The sequence below is a fragment of the Lithobates pipiens genome, unplaced genomic scaffold (assembly GCF_037356315.1).
Source record: "Lithobates pipiens isolate NorthernLeopardFrog02 unplaced genomic scaffold, aLitPip1_a1.2 Scaffold_16, whole genome shotgun sequence".
Classification (NCBI taxonomy): Eukaryota; Metazoa; Chordata; class Amphibia; order Anura; family Ranidae; genus Lithobates; species Lithobates pipiens.
In genome coordinates this window covers 617426141-617448445 of record NW_027507748.1, presented here as the reverse complement: position 1 = coordinate 617448445, position 22305 = coordinate 617426141, and the positions used below count along the sequence as shown (strand labels likewise).

The 22305-nt window shown below is 40.8% G+C and overlaps 1 protein-coding gene across 2 annotated transcripts in view; it reads left to right on the top strand.

Moving 5' to 3' along the window:
* Positions 1-22305, top strand: part of UBL3 (ubiquitin like 3) — a 222597-nt gene that overhangs the window by 19596 nt on the left and 180696 nt on the right. Inside the window, exon 2 of one of the 2 annotated variants that reach the window (XM_077484083.1) lies at positions 11040-11169. The exons of the other annotated variant lie outside the window; for it this stretch is intronic. Coding sequence (XP_077340209.1) covers positions 11068-11169 — 102 coding nt within the window. The 5' untranslated portion in view covers positions 11040-11067. The remainder of the gene's footprint in view (positions 1-11039; positions 11170-22305) is intronic. 2 annotated transcript variants of the gene reach the window in all.

Below are 22305 nucleotides of genomic sequence, written 5' to 3'. Positions count from 1 at the left end.
TATCGTCACTCCCGCACATGCGCGCAGGAGATTTATTTCCAGCAGGGTCAGGCGTCTGCCGGACTTTCAGCCGAGAAGCCCCTGTGCGCATGCGCCGCTGCAGTCAGCGGCGCATTGTGAGGGGAATATCTCCTAAACCATACAGGTTTAGGAGATATTATTATTTTTCTTTTTTACCTACAGGTAAGCCTTATTATAGGCTTACCTGTACGTTAAACTTGTAAAAAAGACTTTACTACTGCTTTTAAAGTGGACCTTTACCCATAACGACTTGATAAAAATAATAATGTTCTTTAGCAAGGAACATGCCTTCCACATTAATATTTGTTACCAAAGTTAGTGTGTGCTGTAAATTGCCTCCAGCTTTGTTCTTGTGTTTTTTTTTTTTTTTTTTTTTTTTCTTCTTGCTGGAAGCTGCCATTTTGCTGAAGCTCAGAACCCCTGAAAAGCAGTAAGTCTTTACGCAGTCAGCAGATCGGCCTCTACAAATTCAGCACAGTGCCTAAAAATATATAGAGAAACTGAGCATGTGCCGAACAGGGTGAGACAATGTAGTGCCTAGTATAGGCACTTATTTTTAATGTTATACATGGCTATACCTGCAAAAGTGGCCGGCCTGTAGAGATTAAGCAGGATTACATTTTCTGATTAAAGTGTCACTTTAACAGAACTAAACTAAGGGGACTGTCACAGGCTCAGCTGTGACACCCCCTTAGTTTCGGTCGCCTTGTAAAACAACTCATTCAGTTTAAAATAGAAATGAAAGGCAAAACATTTGTGTATAGATATAAGAAAAATGACTTATTTTTTTTTTTTTTTTTTTTTATAAAAAAAATAAAGTGATCACATTCAGCTGCATAAAAGCTGGGGGAGGGAGGAGAAGCAACACTAATACTGAGCTTCCCAGTGAATGGCTGTGCAGCGGAGGCGTGTCAGGACAAGTCTCATCATTGTTGGAGAGCAGGCGAGAGCAAAGCAAGAGAACTGATCACGGTGTGCTCTCCTGCTTAGTGTGGTAAATTTTTCAATAGGAAAGCAGAGAGGCTAGCAGGGACACCAGGGATTTCACAAAAAGGAAGCAATACAAAGACAACAGGATACTTCCTCATAAAAGTACATGGTACAAGAAGTTGGGGTAACAAACACTTTAACCACTGCTGCACCGGACAATTACGCCATGTAGGGGGGCATGAATGGAAGAGGATTTCAGCTAAAAGGGGGCATGGTAACAAGGGACACATGCTTCTCACTGTAAGCTATATCCCTTAATCAGATTTTTCTAATTTTTTTTTTTTTTTTTTTTTTTTTTTTTTTTTTTTTTATTCAACTCCCCCGGGACATTATTTTCTGGCAGTTGCATCTGCTTTTCTCAAATACACTAGTCGGCTGCTGCTCAAAGAACAGCATGTCCCTTCAACAGAGGACGATCGGGGACAGCCATGCACTGATCGGAATTTTGAGTAGTGTATGGCCAGTTTTACTGCCACAGTGATGAGTCTCGCGTGACACTGAGCGAAAATCGGTAACATCAACATGGACGTACCTTTTTTTTTTTTTTTTTTTTTTTTTTTTCTGTTTTAGATAAAAGATCGTTAAGTTCTTCCTTTTTTTTTTTTTTTTTTTTTTTTTTCCAATAGTACTTGAAATGTTATATGTTCTTTCTTGGAGTAGGAGACAAAGTCCAGTAATTGTTCTATTTTTCTTTTGCTGCTGGTCCTACAATTGGATTAGATTTACAATGACAGACCCTGAGGTCAACATGCAATTCTTCGCCACATGCCGACCGGGCCATAGCCAAAAGATGGCTACAGCTAGATCGGCTTATTCTGGGAGGCCGTCCTCCTGGAATCTTGCTCCTGCGCGCCCCCTGGGAAGCGCACCCAGGAACATTCGTGACCAACGAGTCCAGAGGACCCGGTGCATCATGGATCGCAGTAAACGACAGAGCGATCACTTGTAAACAAACCATCGCGTCATGACGCCGGTTGCTCCCTCCCCTCTCTGTGCCGTTCGGTACAGTGCGAGGGGAGAGATGGCGGCAGCACTGTGGGCTGGATGTGTAGTGCCCACAGCGCTGCTCAGTGACAATAATCTGCCCACACTCTGCCCACACTCTGCCCTAAATGTTAAAGAAACAAGGAATTTTTATTATTATTTTTTACCACACAAAAAAACAAAAAAACAAAACCAAGCTCTATTTGTGTGAAAAGGGACAAAAACTTCATTTGGGTACAGTGTTGCATGACTGAGTAATTGTCATTCAAAGTGTGAGAGCACCGAAAGCTGAAAATTGGTCTGGTTAGGAAGTGGGTTTAAGTGCCCAGGTGTCAAGTGGTTAAGCTAGCCATACATGAAAGAATTTATTTGTTACAGGTAATTGTATAGCGCCGTCCATTAACGCAGCGCTTTGCATAGATCTGTTGTACAATCGCATCAGTCCCTGCACCCAAGAAGCTTGCAATCTATGATCCCTAACTCACATTCATACACACCTATTGGGGCCAATTTTAGACAGAAGCCAATTAATGTTTAATGTTTTTGGAGTAGGAGAAAACCAGAGTACCCGGAGGAAAAACTGAATCTATTAGATTTCTCTTGCGGGCTGAAGAGTGTGATTGGAGGTAGCTCCTCTGCTGGTTATTGTATTAGATCTGTTCAGAGATAAAATGTAACATATTTTTACATACATTTTAGTTTTTTGATCTGTATTTAGTTAAACCTGGAATTCCTCTTTTTAAAAATATAAAGACAAAAAGTTGCATTGCAAACTGCTTTTCAATTTGTTTGCTAGGCTGACTTTTTACTGCTTTTGTTGTTAATGGTTAAAGTGCTCATTATAGATCTTGAGCAGAATCTCATATTAAATAGCAAGTTTAACCACTTCAGCCCTTGAAGGATTTGCCGCCTTCCTGACTGGGCCATTTTTTTGCTTTAACTGACAATGGTGCGTTCCACCCCCCACAAATAGATTTCTTTTGGTGGTATTTGATCTCTGCGGTTTTTATTTTTTTGGGCTATAATAAAATAAAAAGCGAAAATTTTGCTAAAAAAACACTATTTTTAACTATTTGCTATAATATCCCAAATTTTAAAAAGGCGAAAACAAATGTCTTCCTCAGTTTAGGCAGATATATATTTTTGGTAACAAAAAAAATCGCACTAATATATTGATTGGTTTGCACAAAAGTTATAGCAAAATAGGGGATAGATTATGGCTTTTTTTCAAATTTATTTTTACTAGTAATGGCGGCGATCTTCTTCTTTCTTCTTCTTTCTTCTTCTTTCTCCTTCTTTCTCCTTCTTTCTCCTTCTTTCTCCTTCTTTCTCCTTCTTTCTCCTTCTTTCTCCTTCTTTCTCCTTCTTTCTCCTTCTTTCTCCTTCTTTCTCCTTCTTTCTCCTTCTTTCTCCTTCTTTCTCCTTCTTTCTCCTTCTTTCTCCTTCTTTCTCCTTCTTTCTCCTTCTTTCTCCTTCTTTCTTCTTCTTTCTCCTTCTTTCTTCTTCACACAAATCCACGTTCCTGCTTTGTCAGGAGCAATCGCGAGTGCCCGGCAGACATCGCAGCCACCGGGCATGTGACATGACGCTCGCCTTCTAATACCCTTAAAGCGGCCACCAAACAACTACGCCGATTTGCGCAGTCTCGTTCTGCGGGCGGTCTGGAAGCTGTTAAAATATTAGACTTTTTGTTAAATTAAAACAAAACTTCACACTCTAAATCCACATGGACTGTTTTTATCATTATGCTGCTAGCTAGTTGGGGATATTATATTTACTTTTTTTTTTTTTTTGTTTTATTGTTTTTTTTACATTTTCTTCATTTACCAGGCCTAGCCAAATCTCATACATCCCAGGAGCCTTCAGTAGGGGAGAAAGGGATTTCTCAGCTAAGCACACCCTCCTTCCTAAATGCCTGAGCTAAGGTCAGATGGATTCCAGGAAGTATATGCTACATGAATTATTAGGCCTTATGCAAGATGGCAAAGAAAGGATAGAGGGGTGTTTTTCAAAGTGATTTCTCAGCAAAATAACGTATGGAGACATGGATGAATGAGGGAGGTATCTTTTGAATATTAAAAATGAATTAAATTAGAGCTGCAACTAACGATTCATTTGTCTGTCGACTAATCTATCGATTATTTTTTCGATTAGTCAACGACTATCCTATTTATTTTTATTTTTATTTTATTTTTTTTAAATGAATCTAGTGTTTTTTTTATTTTTATTTTTTATTTTTATTTTTTTATTAGCTTTGGATAACCTTACAAAAAATAAGTACATAAGGGGGAGGGTGTGTGGGGACAGTGTCAGCGTGTTTTTTTTATTTATTATTTAAAAAAAAATGTGTATATATATATATATATATATATATATATTGCAATTTTTTTATCAGCCCTGTTGGGGGGGGGGGGGGGGCGCTATGGTGAGATATCAGGGAGCCTGGGTGTAGAAAGATGGCCGCCGCTTCGGAGCTAGGCCAAAGCCGCGGCCTTTCCTAAGGCCGAGACCGCAGAGCGCTCCGCAGATCGCGGCATGTGCCGATCCGAGCGGGGTGACCCGTTCGGATTGCGGATCGGCAACGATCCGTTGCACCCCTAGGGACAGCGGCACAGAGGGTGAGAAGAGAGGGGGACGGCGGCACGGAGGAGAGCGGGAGATAATGAGAGATACTGACGCATCGACGCCCTGCACGCACGTCGACGTATTTTTGTAGTCTACGTAATCGATTACGTCGACTCGTCGTGGCAGCTCTAAATTAAATAGCATTTTTGGTTTGTGGTGCTCAGGTGCAGTATAGTTCTGCTTTAAGTTTATAAAAACTATTCTACAATCTTTGGAAAGGAAACCCGTGCAGACCACCATTGCTGCACCTCATCTGAAAGTGCTGCTTGTCTGAATCTTCTAGGTTTCTGTACAGGGTCACTGCTGTGATTGGAGGGGAGAAGATTGTGGTATTCATCCTCCCCTCCTCCAATCACAGAACACCTTTTGTACACCGACAAGAGTGCAAGGTGTTTTTAGAATGGAAGCTACAGCTTAGCTCATTACATAAAAATAAGATTACAAATATAACTTGAATTACAAAATCTTCAGTTTTACTCCAATTAGTTGATGCAAAATTGAATACACTCCACAACAAAAAACGACTACATCTCGTATTTTGTATGGCCTCCATGATTGTAAGGACAGCACCAAGTCTTCTATGGAATGAACAAGTTGGTGACATATTGCGACATCTATCTTTTTCCATTCTTCAATTTTTTCTTTTAGAGCGTGAATGCTGGATGGAGAGTGATGCACAACTGGGTGTTCCTTACTAGGGGTTCAGATCAGGAGACATACTTGGCCACTGAATCACTTTGACCCTGTTCTTCAGAAATGCAACAATGGCCTTAGATGTGTGTTTTTGATTCATTGTCATGATGGAAAAATGCACGACGACCAAGGGCACAGAGTGATGGTAGCATCTTCTCTTTCAATAGAGAGCAGTACATCTGTAAATTCATGATATCATCCATGAAATGCAGCTCCACAGAAGGACACTGCCACCACCATGTTTCACTGTAGCCACCATGCAATTTTCTTTGTACTCCTCTCTTTTGCAACATCATACATTTTTTTTTTTTTTTTTTTTTTTTTGAAGCCATCAGTTCCAAAAATATCATTATTCCACAGTACAGAGTCCCAATAGTCTTCTTTTTCAGCATGGGCCCAGGCAAATTGTGGGCAGGCTTTTTTGTGCATGGGCTTTAGGAGGGCCTTCCTTGTGGATTCCATTCTTCTGCAGTGTACGCCATATTGTGTCACAGGAAACAATCTCTCCAGTTTGGCTTTCTACTTTAGCTAACTGCAGTGAACTTGCATGGTGATTTTTCTTCAACCCTTCTTATCAGAAGACGCTCCTGTCGAGGTGTTGACTTCCGTGGATGAACTGGATGTGACATGGTTGCAGTTCCATTTTGTATCACTTTTGCTACAGTATTCTGACTGATAAGTAAAGCTTTGCTAATCTTGTAGCTTTTACCTTTCTTGTGTAAAGAAATGATTTTCTTTCCTAGGCCTTGGGACATTTCTCCTCCATGTGGTGCCATTGCTGACACCATGAAATGGGAAGGTGTTTTTTTTTTTTTAACTGCTTGCCGACCACCTCACACCGATCTACATAGGCAAACTAACATACCTGTATGTTGCCCTTTAAGAGGCGGCCTGCGGGCGCATGCTGCCAGCAAGCTACGTGAGTCCGGTCACGGGTCCTGCGGACTCTATGTTCTTGGATACCCGTGCTCGTCTCGTGGAGAGGAAGAACGGGGAGATGCTAATGTAAACAAGCATCTCCCCGTTCTGCCTAGTGACACTCATCTCTGCTCCCTGTGATTGGGGGCTATGATCAGTGACTTGCCACATGTAGCCACATCCCCCTACAGTTGTAATCCCTCCCCAGGACATACTTAACCCCTACACTGCCCACTAGTGGTTAACCCCTTCACTACCAATGTCATTTACACAGGAATCAGTGCATTTGTACATCGGACTGATGTACAGCACTGATTGCTGTATAAATGACAATGGTCCCAAAAATGTTCGCTGTATCTGCCATAATGTCGCAGTCACGAGAAAAATCGATGATCCCCGTCATTACTAGTGTAAAAAAAAAAAAAAAATAATTAATAAAAATGCCATAAAACGATCTCCTATTTTGTAAACGCTATAATTTTTGTGAAAACCAATTAGTAAACGCTTATTGCTTTTTTAATATATGTAGAAGAATACGTATCGGCCTAAACTGAGGGAAAAAATGTTTTTTTTATATATTTTTGGGGGATATTTATTATAGCAAAATATAACAGATAATGTTTTTTTTTTTCGAAATTGTCACTCTTTTTGTTTGTAGAGCAAAAATTTAAAACCGCAGAAGTGTTCAAATACCACCAAAAGAGCTCTATTTGTGGGGGGAAAAAAAGACGCCAATTTTGTTTAGGAGCCACGTCGCACGACCGTGCAGTTGTCAGTTAAAGCGTAAAGCGACGCAGTGCCAAATCGTAAAAATGTGCTCTGGTCTTTGGCCAGCAAAATGGTCCAGGGCTTAATTGGTTAAGTAACACCATGTTATAATCAATCCGCTGGACACCTGTTTAATGAATAATTAGCTGTAGTTGAATTCTTGTTAATTAGGATTTTGTTGTCTAAAATGTAGCTTTGCTCTTAAGACTTTCATTGGGGTGTATTCATTTTTGCAACTTGTTCTTGAATTCATTTGTTAGGAAAAAAATACTTTTTTCGTGCGTGAACAAATCTTGGTTGCAATCAATGGTCTGCATTTGTGGGAGTATTTTGTAGTATGGTGTCCCATAGAAAATGCTGATTCTGAAAGGAAAGTATAAAGGTTTTCTGACAAATCTGTTGGGGTGTACTCATTTATACCTCCAATGCAGATCTTTCCACTCCATGGCTCAGGTTGCACCATACAAACAATTATTGTAAAATAGTTTCCACACTTGATGCAATAATTATCCTCACTCCAGGTAGGTTGTCTATTAAAATAAGTAAAATTTCTCTCTTGACAGCAGTTTTACACCAGTTTACATAATTTTTCCCTTTTTTTTTTTCTTTGTGTGATTCGCTATGGACACACACTTGGCAAGGTATGACTTGTTTCAAGAGACAGGTAGACAGAGAAAAATATTACTTACATATACATTTTAAACCAATAGGAAAGAGTTGTCCATTTAACATTTTATCACAGTCAAAGAATTGCCAAGCAATGTACTAGATTTCTTTTAATCTTCATAAACTTCAGCTGTAGTAACAAACATGAGCTGTCCCAGAGGCCCGGCCCGTCTTGCCAGCTTGACATAAAACGAGCGAATCTAACGCGGCTTAATCTGAAAATCCTTAAATCTTCATTTGTTATGCGGTGTTTAAGATGTCATTACCCTGCGTATAAGTAAATAAACCATGTGTAGGGCAAGAAGGATCAGGGAAAAAAAGGTGCTTTTTGGCAGCAAACTCTGAAGTCTGGCCTACCAGTTTTATATATAGGAGGTCATTTCATACCCCCCTGCCTTTTACTGTGGTAGTGCTATTGATCTGCTGGCGCCCGGTGCTAAAGAATGCATTAGGCCTCACGCAGTGAGCGTATATTTCCTCTCTCTATTGAGAAAAGGAATGGGTGAAAGGAGCAGAAGAATGCACCATCCCCTTTTTTCTCTGAGGGAGATCTGCTTAATGACCCGGTGCAAAGAATGTGAGGCAATATTAGAGTGAAGAGAGTCTTGACGTGTCATTAATGGAACACGTGTAAGATTAACTCATTGGTTTGGGATGCTTTGATACTGCTAAATAAAACTGGATTAAACCGAAAATAAAAATTGAATATATTGCGGCTTACCGATCCTTAGAATTGGTGGCTGCATTTGTTTTTTAGGCCTTTTCCCCCTCTGCTTTTACCTGGTGAGCTGGCCAGTAACACACCTCCGGTATTGGAGTGCCTCTACTCTGGAAGGAGGAGGACAGGGGAGCAAATTGAAGCCAAACTCCAGCTCACAATGCAGTTGTTCATTACAGGTACTTGTACAGCGCTGTCAGTTTGCACAGCGCTTTACGTGTGTGTGTATATGTACAGTGAGTACACCCGTCCCATTTTTTTTTTTGTAAATGTTTTATTATATCTTTTCATGTGACAACACTGAAGAAAATTATACTTTGCTACAAAACTCTAAAGACCTGCTGGTAGGTTAATCGTATCCTGTCTAAATTGGCCCTAGTATATGTATGAATGTGTGTTGGGGACCTTAGATTGTAAGCTCCTTGAGGGTAGAGACTGATGTGAATGCACAGTGCTTATGTGTAAATTGACGGCGCGATACAAGTACCTGAAATAAATAAAAACTAGTGAGTGCACAGCTTGTAAATTTGCTGTCCCCTCAAAATGACTCAACACACAGCCATTAATGTCTAAACCACTGGCAACAAAAGTGAGTAGACCCCTAAGTGAAAATGTCCAAATTGGGCCCAAAGTGTCTATTTCGTGTGGCCACCATTATTTTCCAGCACTGCCTTAACCCTCTTGGGCATGGAGTTCCCCAGAGCTCCACAGGTTGCCACTGAAGTCATTTTCCTCTCTTCCATGATGATGTTGCGGAGCTGGTGGATGTTGGAGACCTTGTGCTCCTTCACCTTCCATTTGAGGATGCCCTACAGAGGCTCAATAGGATTTAGGTCTGGGGACATGTTTGGCCAGTCCATCACCTTTACCCTCAGCTTTTTTAGCAAGGCAGTGGCCGTCTTGAAGAATTGTTTGGGGTAGTTATGTTGGAATACTGCCCTGCGGCCCAGTCTCTGAAGGGAGGGGATCATGCTCTGCTTCAGTATGTCACAGTACATGTTGGCATTCATGGTTTCCTCAATAAACTGTAGCTCCCCAGTTCCGGCAGCACTCATGCAGCCCCAGACCATGACGCTCCCACCACCATGCTTGACTGTAGACAAGACACACTTGTCTTTGTACTCCTCACCTGGTTGGTGTCGCATATGCTTGACACTAGCTGAACCAAATAATTTTATCTTGGTCTCATCAGCCCGCAGGATATGGTTCCAGTAATCCATGTCCTTGGTTTGCTTGTCTTCAGCAAACTGCTTGCAGGCTTTCTTGTGCATCATCTTTAGAAGAGGTTTCCTTCTGGGACAACAACCATGCAGACCAATTTGATGCAGTGCGCGGCATATGGTCTGAGCACTGACAGGCGCCCCCCCCCCCCCCCCCTTCAAACTCTGCAGCAATGCTGGCAGCAATTGTACATCTATTTCCCAAAGACAACCTCTGGATATGATGCTGAGCACATGCACTCAACTTCTTTGGTTAACCATGGCGAGGCCTGTTCTGTTAAACTGCTGTATGGTCTTGGCCACCAAGCTGCAGCTCAGTTTCAGGGTCTTGGCAATCTTCTTGCAGCTTAGGCCATCTTTATGTAAAGCAACAATTATTTTTCCAGATCCTCAGAGTGCCATGAGGTGCCATGTTGAACTTCCAGTGACCAGTATGAGAGTGAGAGCGATAACACCAAATTTAACACACCTTCTCCCCATTCACACCTGAAACCTTGTAATACTAACAATTCACATAACACCGGGGAGTGAAAATGGCTAATTGGGCTCAATTTGGACATTTTCACTTAGGGGTGTACTCACTTTTGTTGCCAGCAGTTTAGATATTAATGTCGGAGATATTTTGAGGGGACAATGATATTGCCGTCACGAGACTGAGTTGGCCACTCCAGAACCTTCACTTTATTCTGCTGTAGCCAATGACAGGTCGACTTAGCCTTGCGTTTTGGATCATTGTCATGTCGGAATGTCCAAGTACGCCCCATGCTCAGCTTCCTGGCTGATGCAAATGTTCCTCCGTTTTTTTTTTTTTTTTTTTGATACACATCCTGCATTCATCTTGCCATCAATTTTGACTAAATGTCCTGTGCCTTTGTAGCGCACACATCCCCAAAACATCAGCGATCCACCTCCATGTTTCACAGTAGGGATGGTGGATCTTTCATCATAGGCCTGGTTGACTCCTCTCCAAATGTAGCATTTATGGCTGTGGCCAAAAAGCTAAATTTTGGTCTCATCACTCCAAATGACTTTGTGCCAGAAGGTTTGAGGCTTGTCTCTGTGCTGTTTGGCGTATTGTAAGTGGGATACTTTGTGGCATTTGTGCAATAATGGCTTTCTTCTGGTAACTTGACCATGCAGCACATCTTTCTTCAAGTGGCTCCTTATTGTGCATCTTGAAACCGCCACACCACATGTTTTCAGAGTCCAATATGTCACCTGAAGTTATTTGTGGGTTTTTGTTTGCATCCCGAACAATTTTCCTGGCAGTTGTGGCTGAAATTTTAGTTGGTGTTCCTGACCGTGGTTTGGTTTCAACAGAACCGCTTATTTTCCTCTTCTTGATTAGAGCTTGAACGCTGTTTGGCTTTCTCAATTCTTTGGATATCTTTATATTCCTTTCCTGTTTTATACAGTTCAACTACCTTTTTCCGCAGATCCTTTGACGAGTGTTTTGCTTTCCCCATGCCTCAGAATCCAGAAACATCAGTGCAGCACTGGATGAAAGATGCAAGGGTCTGTCAGGAGTTCAGAAACTCATTGACCTTTTACGCAAACAAATCACAGGTAAGGATGGTTACCGTTTAATAGCCATTCAAACCCCTTTGTGTGCACGTTTTATCAGGCTAAAATCACCAGGGTATTTAAACTTTTAATCAGTCAATTGTGGATTCTGTTGCCATTATGATTTAAAGAGTAAACACAGTTGATTGATAATAAATGGCTTCAGCCAAACCGTAACCATGAGTGAAAGATGTTTTTGTGTTATCATTCATATTCTCTGAAAAATGGCCAAGAAATCATAAATTCTGCCAGTAGGTAAACTTATGAGCACAACTGTATATATTACAAGGTTTTACGTGAGCATAAGCTGATCATGGTAAGCACACCTGTCGGTGAAAAATGATTTTGTATTTCTGCAACTGCTACATTTGCAGGACAGCTTGTTCTGTTGAAAAAGCAGCAGACTTGCTGGCTTGATCACCAGGTTAAAAAAAAATAAGGATAGAAAAAATACAAGAAATAAGTAGCAAAATGTTTGCTTTTGGGTTTAATACCGATTTAACTATAGTTCCTTCCTTTTTGCATCAGGATGTGCATATGACTGATAAATTATTCTGAGACTGTAAACTAGCAAAATGTATATGCGCTATTTCACCAGAATTCGTAATGGGATGTGTGAATGATCTGGGATGCCCAGTGGTGTTTGCAGAATCACACTGTCAAACTCGGGTCAGGACTGACTCTTGGGTAGCAAATTGGTAAAGCATGAGCAAGCTATTAGGCAATTTTTTTGTCTGTTAAGATCCATTTTAAAATTTTGTTTTGGCTTTTCTAGATACATAAAGCTAGCACAGGCAGTATTTTTTTTATTAGATGTTTATTTTCTTGTGTTCAGGTCTATTTAACAATAGTGTATAACTAACTTATAGCAGCCAATTAGATTTCAGTTTAAAGGACATTTGTCATTAAAGAAACAAATCACTGGTTATCTATGGCTTGAGTTTTGATAAAAAAAAAAAAAAATATATATATATATAATTTTTATTATTATATTTGCCTTTTTAATTTTAATATTATGAATATATTGTCTGTCATTATCGGCACCTTTTTTTGAAGAGGTGTAAAAAAAAAAATCCTGCTTGCTGCATTTTTGGCATAATGCACCTCTCCATTCCAATGCATTGAGAATGCATCAAAAATGCTCCCATGTTGCATTTTTTGAGTCACGTGACCTATGAAAAATACATCATAAGCAAGGTAAAATTGCGTGTTTTTTCAGCAGCCTTTAGGCCCCTTTCACACTACCGTGACTTGTAAGTCGCACGATTTTACGGCTCGACTTTGCCATGATTTTGATGCAATTTCAGGGCATGCCTGTGTAGACGTGAGGTCTATGGACCTCAACTCACATTAAAGTCAGACCAAAGTAGTACAGGGACTACTTTGAAAAAAAAAATAAAAAAAAAAACATTGCGCATTCAGAGAATCTTTTGGGCAGAAAAAAACGCTTGATGTGCCTAAATGCTAGGCATGTTTACCACTTTTTCAAAACGTTGTGCATGAGATCAGTTTTTTTTGTGGGGGTGGAGAAATAGTGGGGTGTGGGGTTTTTTTTTTTTAAATACCTTTAATGCAGGGAATGCATAAAGTTAAACACCCAGACTTTAGAACCACTTTAAGCACAGAGCTTTAAAGTAGTAGTAAACCACTGGGTGAGATTTTTTTTACGTTTTTTATTTTTATTTTTTTTCTGACCTAAAAGGTAATGTGCTAGTATGCATCACATAGCACATTACGTGACACTTACCCGAAAAAACGAAGCCTTCCAACAAAGCGCTGTTACCGCTGGAGGCCTCTTCTATCTTCACCCGTCTTCTTTCTGAATCCCTGGACTCTGGCTGTGTGACTGGCGGAGCCGCGATGACATCACTCATGATAGTGGCGAGCAGCCATTTACGGCACAGGACTCTGCAAGAAAGACACGGGTAGCTGTTCCTTCAGAGCGCATGCATCGGTGACTTCATTGGCTGCATATACAGTAAATCTCTCCTAAACTGCAAGTTTAGGAGAGGTTTACAGTACCCAATAGGTAAGCCTTCTCTTACCTATAGGTACAAATCGGAGATGGGTGTTTACTCCCACTTTAACAGTAAATAAAAATAGTTTATGAAGTAGGGCTACTGCTGTGTCTGAGGTCAGTGATGGGGAATTTATTCTTGTCACATGAGTTTGTCAATGGACAGGAGTCCGATTCATACTCGGCCTCCCGCGTTAAATGTTGAGGGTCAAAGGCCAGTCTTGGGAGGGGGGGCACAAAATACATTGAAGAAAATGCTTGACATTCGACCCCCCGGGCACCGTCATGTGTTTTCCTTTGAGAGGGAAATTGAGATTGTGGTTATTTCTTCTTCCTCTATTTTTTTCTGTTTCTTGTGGTTTACTGTGAGTTGTGAAGTTTTTTTTATTTATTTTTTTTCTGTGGGAAAGAATAAAGCTTTTCTTTCATTGTAGATGGTTTATCGGTTAATATACATAATGTTACTTATTGTGTGTGTGTGATATATATATATATAATTATATTATTATTATTTTTTATTACTTGTTCTTATTGATACCCTCTCTTTTGGTCTGCTTTATAAGATGATGGTGAGTTAGAACTCTACTTTCATACTCACCTGTCTCTGCTTTTTTTGTGTGTGTTTATCCCTAAAGTGATTTGTTCTTAGAGCTGCAGCGCGCACACTGTTAGAACTTGTGTGTTTAATAAAGCTTGGAGGGTAAGAAATGTGCACAGTCCTGCAATTGATGTATTGACATATGTATTCATTTATCATATTGTACTTCAAATTTGCACGTTTGGTGGTGGGCACTGGCAAAGCTATTAAGGCCGTATGCAGATTGCTTACTTTTTTTGGCGTCTATGTGCAAAGGTTGTGGTTTGTGTATGCAAATAAATGTCTCATCTGAATCACATTTTAAAAGCCACACTTCATTCATCTAATCATGTATTGTCTCTAATCTATTATGTATTTCATGCTTGGTGCCTTCTGTCTCATTTTCTATGCTGTGGTTACTAAATCAGATGTTTCCTGCATTACTGATTATAGCTGCTTGTTAAGATTTTATTAAATCTACTGTATAAAGCAGATTATTATTTTTTATTTTTTTTGCACTGCTTAGGACATGTGGCTGAATATAACTTTCAATACTTTGCTGTTTTGTCCAGAACAGAATGTCTGTTTAAAACTCAATGTAATATAAACTATAAATATACATACATTTTAGAGCTGCACAATTAATCATTAAGAATCGAGATCGCATAAATATATATATATATATATATATATATATATATATATATATATATATATATATATATATATATATATATATATATATATATATATATATATATATTTATATTTATTATTTTTTTTTTCTCCCTCGCAATCTCTTAAAGCATGTTTCTATGCAGAGTTCTCTGCTCAAGCTGACAGCTGTCAAATAAAAAAAAGGCAAAACGGGCAGATCTGACAAGTCTCACAAAATTCCTCAGCCCATGAACTAACTATAAACATTTGTAAAGTTTTTGGTTTTTAAGGCCCATTTCACACTATTGCAATGTGAGAACCCTGCGAATCAACTGCGGGTTCCAACGTCGCACCCGACACGCACGGCAGTTCACATTGCCATATGCGAACTGCTGGGGAGTGTCATTATATGTTAACGACACCCCCATTTCAGTTCGCATATCACACTGCGAAACTGACAGATCGGACATGAATCGGATTGCATATGTGTGAACACACATGTGATCCGATTCTGGCCCAAACAGAAAAAAGGGTCCTGTGCGTGTTTGCACCAAATGCGGTGCGATATCGGCCATACTATCTGTATGGCTGACATAGCGGTGCACTGTGAATTACATGCAATGTCTGCCATCGCAATAATGTGAACCGGGCCTTATATCAAAGGAATGAACTTGGGTCTGTAAGGGCCGGTTCACACTTGTGCGGTGCGATGAATGAAGTGTGGCTTTTAAAATGTCTGATTCAGATGAGACATTTATTTGCATACATCTCTAGTATCGTGTCCCCAGTCTCTAACCATCTCTAGTATCGTGTCCCCAGTCTCTAACCATCTCTAGTATCGTGTCCCCAGTCTCTAACCATCTCTAGTATCGTGTCCCCAGTCTCTAACCATCTCTAGTATCGTGTCCCCAGTCTCTAACCATCTCTAGTATCGTGTCCCCAGTCTCTAACCATCTCTAGTATCGTGTCCCCAGTCTCTAACCATCTCTAGTATCGTGTCCCCAGTCTCTAACCATCTCTAGTATCGTGTCCCCAGTCTCTAACCATCTCTAGTATCGTGTCCCCAGTCTCTAACCATCTCTTGTATCGTGTCCCCAGTCTCTAACCATCTCTTGTATCGTGTCCCCAGTCTCTAACCATCTCTTGTATCGTGTCCCCAGTCTCTAACCATCTCTTGTATCGTGTCCCCAGTCTCTAACCATCTCTTGTATCGTGTCCCCAGTCTCTAACCATCTCTTGTATCGTGTCCCCAGTCTCTAACCATCTCTTGTATCGTGTCCCCAGTCTCTAACCATCTCTTGTATCGTGCCCCCAGTCTCTAACCATCTCTTGTATCGTGTCCCCAGTCTCTTAAATTGAAACACACTAATAATATTAGCAAAATTTTAATTTGCACATTTAGCAGACATGATATAGGAGACGGTCAGAGACTGCACACATAATACAAGAAATCAATGCAGCCTCACCTGTGCCTGTCAGATTCGGCCTCACCAGTGCCTGTGGCCATGCCCATCATGCAGCCTCACCAGCCTGCCTGTGTCCGGATCAGAGCAGCAATCTCCGTGTGTCATGGAGCTGGATTTGAATTGCCTGGTCTACAATAACAATGTCCTGCCTCCTGTGATTACGTCACACTGATTCAATGTCCCGCCATTGAATCAGTGTGCCGTCTATCACAGGAGACAGGACGTTGTTACTATGGCTCGGACAATTCAGCTCCATGACTCAGAGATTGTGGCTCTGCAATGAGGAGGAAGGAGGGAGGGGAAGACATGACATTGACCAGGATGACACTCTGCAATAGGTGGCACCCAGCGGTGTGTCTACTGCGCATGTGCGATTTTTATTGGCATTTTTTTTTTATTTTTGGCAACATGCTGAAAACACAATTTTCGGCCAAATGTTTTGGCTGCCAAAATTTCAGTGCATCCCTACACAATGGTCTTGCAAACGCAATTTTTTTTTAAATACTAAAAAAAAAAATGAAACCGTAAAGTTGGCCCAATATTTTTTTATTTAATTTTTTTGTATTATATGAAAGATGTTACGCTGCAAGAATCGTGATCTTTAGTTTAAGCAAAAAAATTGTGATTTTCGTTTTGGCCAGAATCATGCAGCTCTAATACGTATGGACTGTCTTAACTGTCAAAACGTTTGTTATCCTGTTCAGCCAGTTTAGGGAGCCATTCACTCCTGCCAAATAGCACAGCGAGATCTAGGATATCACTTTTCTTTGCAGCAGACCTGGCTTTTAGTATTAGAATGGCAGATATGTGCTTTGCATTGGAACCTTATCAGCTCATACGTTGGCCATACCCGTATTAGTTTGCAGTTCATTTCACCAACATATGTGCTATCGTGACGATCTAGTCACCAGACACTAAGCATTCTGTCACATATGAAATCTATCAACAAGCTGAATATGGTCCATTTCAGATAAATTTACATTTTCAAAAACAAAAAAAAATTGTAAATTTAATTGAAAATAATCTGATTTTTCTCCTGTTTGGGGCACTTTTAATCACTATGTCAAAACAATGATTTTATGTCTTCATTCGCTTTAATTTTTTTATTTTAATGAAATATGGAGTGAAAAGTTTGAGCGCTGTATCGCATTTTCACGTGTGGTAGCTATAGTGCTGCATCGCCAGTCTATAGGAGTTGATTTAAAGACTGATTTGAATGGGCAAATATTTGCTAGTATTGGTAATGAGACTGGGTCCCCCCCGTCTTCCATTGACAATTCTCTCTCTCTCTCTCTCTCTCTCTCTCTCTCTCTCTCTCTCTCTCTCTCTCTCTCTCTCTCTCTCTCTCTCTCTCTCTCTCTCTCTCTCTCTCTCTCTCTCTCTCTCTCTCTCTCTCTCTCTCTCTCTCTCTCTCTCTCTCTCTCTCTCTCTCTCTCTCTCTCTCTCTCATTTTGCTTGAGTCTATTGACCCCTGATTATACACTATTACCAAAAGTATTGGGACACCTGCCTTTACACCCACATGAACTTTAATGGAATCCCAGCCTTCATCCGTAGGGTTCAATATTGAGTTGGCCCACCCTTTGCAACTATAACAGCTTCAACTCTTCTGGGAAGGCTTTCCACAAGGTTTAGGAGTGTGTCTATGGGAATGTTTCACCATTCTTCCAGCCAACTCAATATTGAACCCTACAGACGAAGACTGGAATGCCATTAAAGATCATGCGTGTAAAGGCTGACGTCCCAATACTTTTGACAATATAGTTCATGTGTAGAACATCTTTAAAATATATCTTTCTATTTGGGTGGCTGGAGATTCCTTTGCTCATATTTGTTTGCTAGTAGCGGCTGTCAAATATAACTTGTGTGTGAAATAGCGGGGTCAGTGAAGTCACATGACTCCATGCTGGAGGTGTCCTGTGATGGAAATCCCAGCTGGCTGTGAAAACATCTTTGCATGGGGATCATTTTTCAGAGGAAACTATCTTTGTTTCAAAGTGAAACTTTTGCAGTAACCCGTTACATTCTACTTTGTAATATTAGATGTCTTCATGGAGTTCTATCATAAAGCCTGATGCTTGGACATTTTATGTGATCGTGGTTCAGTGGTGGTACTCCTTCTCAATGCATGTGTTTTTTAGTTTATTTTTTTTTCTATTCTAAGTGTGTGTTTAAAGTTTGGCAGGGGAGAATAACTGCATCCTGGGATATATTTTGTGGGTTTTGCAGGCGCGGTATTACACGCCATTCTCACCTAGACAAGGATGGATGCGGGAGATGAGCTGAAATGGAAATTGAGGAAAAGACAATGTAACAAAAAAGGTATTTTTTAGATCATAGAAATGGAAGGAATTCAATAGTGGAAATAGTAATCATGGTGTGAAATGTCTGCTTTTCAGCCTGTCGCAGAGGACCTGGTCACTGAGCAGTTGGGGGAATAAGTGGCTCCGGTTTAGTGACCACTAAGTAGTATGTGCCAGTACAGGGAAAATACTGCGAAGCCGCACCCAACACAGGTTTTCATGTTGCCAAAAGTGAACTGTACTTCTACTTTCTCTGTCAGCTTGTCCGTCACATTTATTACCTTTTTTGGTATCGCTTCCCCCTCCCATTTTAGATTGTAAGCTCTCATGAACAAGGCCCTTCTACCCCTCCTTGAATTGTATTGCAAGTGCTCCTATACACAAGGCAGTTGAAAACCTCTTCTGAATGATGGAAGCCAACAGCTGGAAACACGTCCATTTTACAGCTTCTACATACCGAGTTAATCAGTTTATGTGAGTTTAGCAGCAGTTCTGAGCACTTTAGGTTAGAAGCTTTTAAAGATGACCCTCCTAAATGCTCACAATGCATGAAAAACAAGTAAATAACACATCTAGCCCCCCCCCCCCCCCCCCAGCCCCCAGCAGCACCTGAAGCCAGTGGGAGTGGCAGAGGAGGGATGCTGGCTAATGATGGTGGCTGCGGAGTCTGGTTTGGGGACGGGGGGGGGGGGGGGATCAGTGCTGGGGGGCGAAGAAGGGGGATGAAGGGCATAGGAAATGAGTGGGGGGGGGCAGTTTTAGGTGGAACAGAGTGGTGGGGTGGAGAAGCAGGGGCAGGGAAGCGGCGGCAGTTATAGAATTGTTCAGCAGAGTCTTATGGTCATTGAAGTGACTGTAAGCTTATAGGAGAGGGGGAAATGAGGTGACCACCTGCGGACACTTCTGTAGGTTTGAACGGCGTACAGACTTGGCAGTGAAAGGGTTAATAATTCCCTTAGGATCAGGTAAAATATTGAGTCTTGTGATCACAGCCTTTTTCTTGAGGCCACCCCTGTCCTGATTTGTCACATTAGGGAACATGCTGTCTTAGAAACCAGTCTGATAAGTCCTTATGCATTTTTATGGAGCATGCTGGCGCCCTTATTTTAACTGGAAGATAGCTTTGGCCCCCTCAGGATCTTCCTGGGGACGGGTCCCGCTGTAGTCTTAAGTTTCTCTGCTAGGACCCCACAGCTGGAACTTGCACCTCCACCGATGGGACGTATCCACAGGAGAGTGGGCTCGGGACCCGAATATCACATGACTGTTGTGGCATCGGGCAATCCATATTATTTTATTTTGGTAAGATTTTGTTCTCCACAATCTGTTTCCTTCTACAAGAAAAACATGCATTTCTGCATCTGCGTTAGTGTGAATCTAAGCTTACCCTGTGTCAGTACGCCTGTAAAGAGTACCTGGTGTATATTTTACATATTAACTAACAGATATCACTTTGCTACCTCTTGCCTTCGTGGTGTGAAGCAAGTTCATAAAGTTCTACAATCTTTAGCTATATTTTCTGACTGTATACTACAACAGCTTGAGACCTTGTGTTTAATTGAAGTTTGGCTTTTTTCTTTAGTGAATATAAGCGTATTCTTCTGGCTATACCTTTTATGTAGGTAACTAGGATGTTGGAGCCTTCATATGATGGCAGCTTTAGAACACACACAGTACACCAATTAGCCCAAGAATTTTAAAAAGGGGGAAAAAGCAGATTCACTGCTAGTCAAGTATATTATTTTCGTAGGAAAATTGGATTTAATGCTCTCTTTGAAGAGTTGCATCAATGCAAAGCTGATTTTTTGCTTGTACTTTCACTAATGTGCTCATTTTATACTGTACCTGCCTGTGCAATGATATACTTGAATGAAATAACCTATAAATATGGTGTCCGCTCGGTAGAGCTCATTCTGCTTATGCTGCATACTCCTAAAGGCTTTAATGTGATGAGGCCGCCTTTTGGTAATGGTTTGTCACTAACTCGGGGTAGTGACACTTCGGAGTTGCAGCTAATGGGAACATTTCTGGCTGTGCTCTTTTGATGTGCTCAGTTAAAGTAAGGCTAAGTGAGGCAACATTTGATGTTTCGGCTGGACTTCATTTGAAAGTGGCTTTCTTGTGTGAAAAATAACTTTTTGTTTCTTTTCCTGGTAAATATAAAAGCTTTTGTAGCTTTGATGTGGCAAGGGACTAATTAGTGTAGTGTAGTTCTGTGCTGAATTGTGGAGTAAAAAATGTTGGATCGGTTTTAAATGGTTTCTTGAGACCTGATGATGTAAATTTAACTTTCAAGTGCTGGCTCCCAAGTTTAATTAATTGTGAACTTGAAAACCCCATTGCTATACTATACATGTTATGGTGGCCCCCCCACTTTTTGCTCCGGGTTGCTGATCACCATGTTGGAATTCAAAATCACTATTCAGCAAGCAAAGGGAGTAGGAACAGGTTGTGCCATAGAATGACCAGGAAAACGTTGGTTATGGCTTAAAGGGGTTGTAACCCTTTCTAATAACCAATTGTCAACAGAAAACGTCAAACTTAAAGGGCGGTGATCTTTGTTTTGTTTTTTTGTTTTTTAAATAATTTTTCCTTTACAGTTCAGTTTCCAAAATGCAGGTCACATAATCGCTCTTAAATACACAGCGATCCATGGAACTGCCGGGGGGGGGGGGCGCTCGTGTTCACTGTTGGGGCATCAGAGCCAGAAATGTAAGCGAGGTCCACTTCATTTTTGTGCTCATGTTGTAAAAACCTTGTTTCTTTTATATAGTTTGTACTTTTATATGTACATGGCCAGCCACATTTCCTCCTAAAATACACACGTTGCTGCTTGCATTTTTGTCAAAGGAGCTGCATGGAAAATTGTCAGATGAACAACAGTTGCCGTGACTGTTTGGGTACTCAGCCGATGCGGTTTCTGATGGCTGTTAAATACAATAGCTGGCAGGAGGAAATTCCTTCATCCATGAGGTTAATGTGGATGGAGGAATCCATCACATTTCGTTTTTGTCCATCCTATGGGTTGAATGAGTGAAATCTTTGCATCTATTGCACTTGTCATTATTTCCTGTTCTGTAGGCCACTATGGATAACTTCTGTTGGGAATGCTCTATCTTGTATCAGTGTAGAGGCCCATTGGGACACACTTTACTGTAAGTCCTCTTATTTTGTGATTCTTTTTTTTTAATTTTATTTTTTGGTAATTTGCTGTCTAAAGCAGTGGTCATCAACCCTGTCCTCGGGGCCTATTAAAGCCCTTTTCACATGACCGTATGTCTGTCTGTTTTTCATCCATCAGTTTTTGCATAATAAAAAACGGCATACATGTATCCCTATAGGATAGCGGATGTTATGCTCAGTTTCTGATGATGGGGGGGAAAACCCTATTTTTCTATCTGTCATCGGATCAGGACAGGGTTGATGACCACTGCTCTAAAGAACATGCATGATATCTCTTACTGTGGCCATTGTGCATTCCTGTAGAATAGATCTTAGATTCACACCTACGAGTTACATTATCAAACGCTTGTTTTTGTTTTGTTTTTAAACCTTTTGGAGCAGAATTGCACGTTTTTGCAGCTTTTGTCAGGTGTGTTTATTTTTTCCCCAGCCGTTTTTCAACTAAAAGGTGTGGAATGCTGTTGAAAAAGGAGTGGAGAGTTGTAGTTTGAGCAGAAAATATGTGATAAAAAGCTCAGTCATGCTTTTTAGGTGTTTCTGTTGAAGTCTATGGGTACAAATCTGCTCAATTCTGCCTGAAAAGTAGCTTGTGTATTTTGAGGCCCCGTTCACACCTTGGCATCGCAATTCTGACAAATTGCACCGCGCTTGTTCATGATGCCATTCATTTGGTAATTGCACCGAAACGAGGGTGCTGTTCTTCCACGATTGTCGCGTAATAAATTGCAGCTTACTACATCGCACAAAGCTTGTCACTCAAAGGAGCAGCTTCATGTAATGCAGTTTGTCGATTTGCAGTGCGATTTATCGTGTGAACAGAACCGTACCCACATTTAGGTGCCATTGAAAATGAATGAACAAGCATGGTGTGATTTTTGTCAGCTTTGCAAAGTGTTTTTGGGATCACGGGCAGAATTGAAATGAATCTGCCTGTGA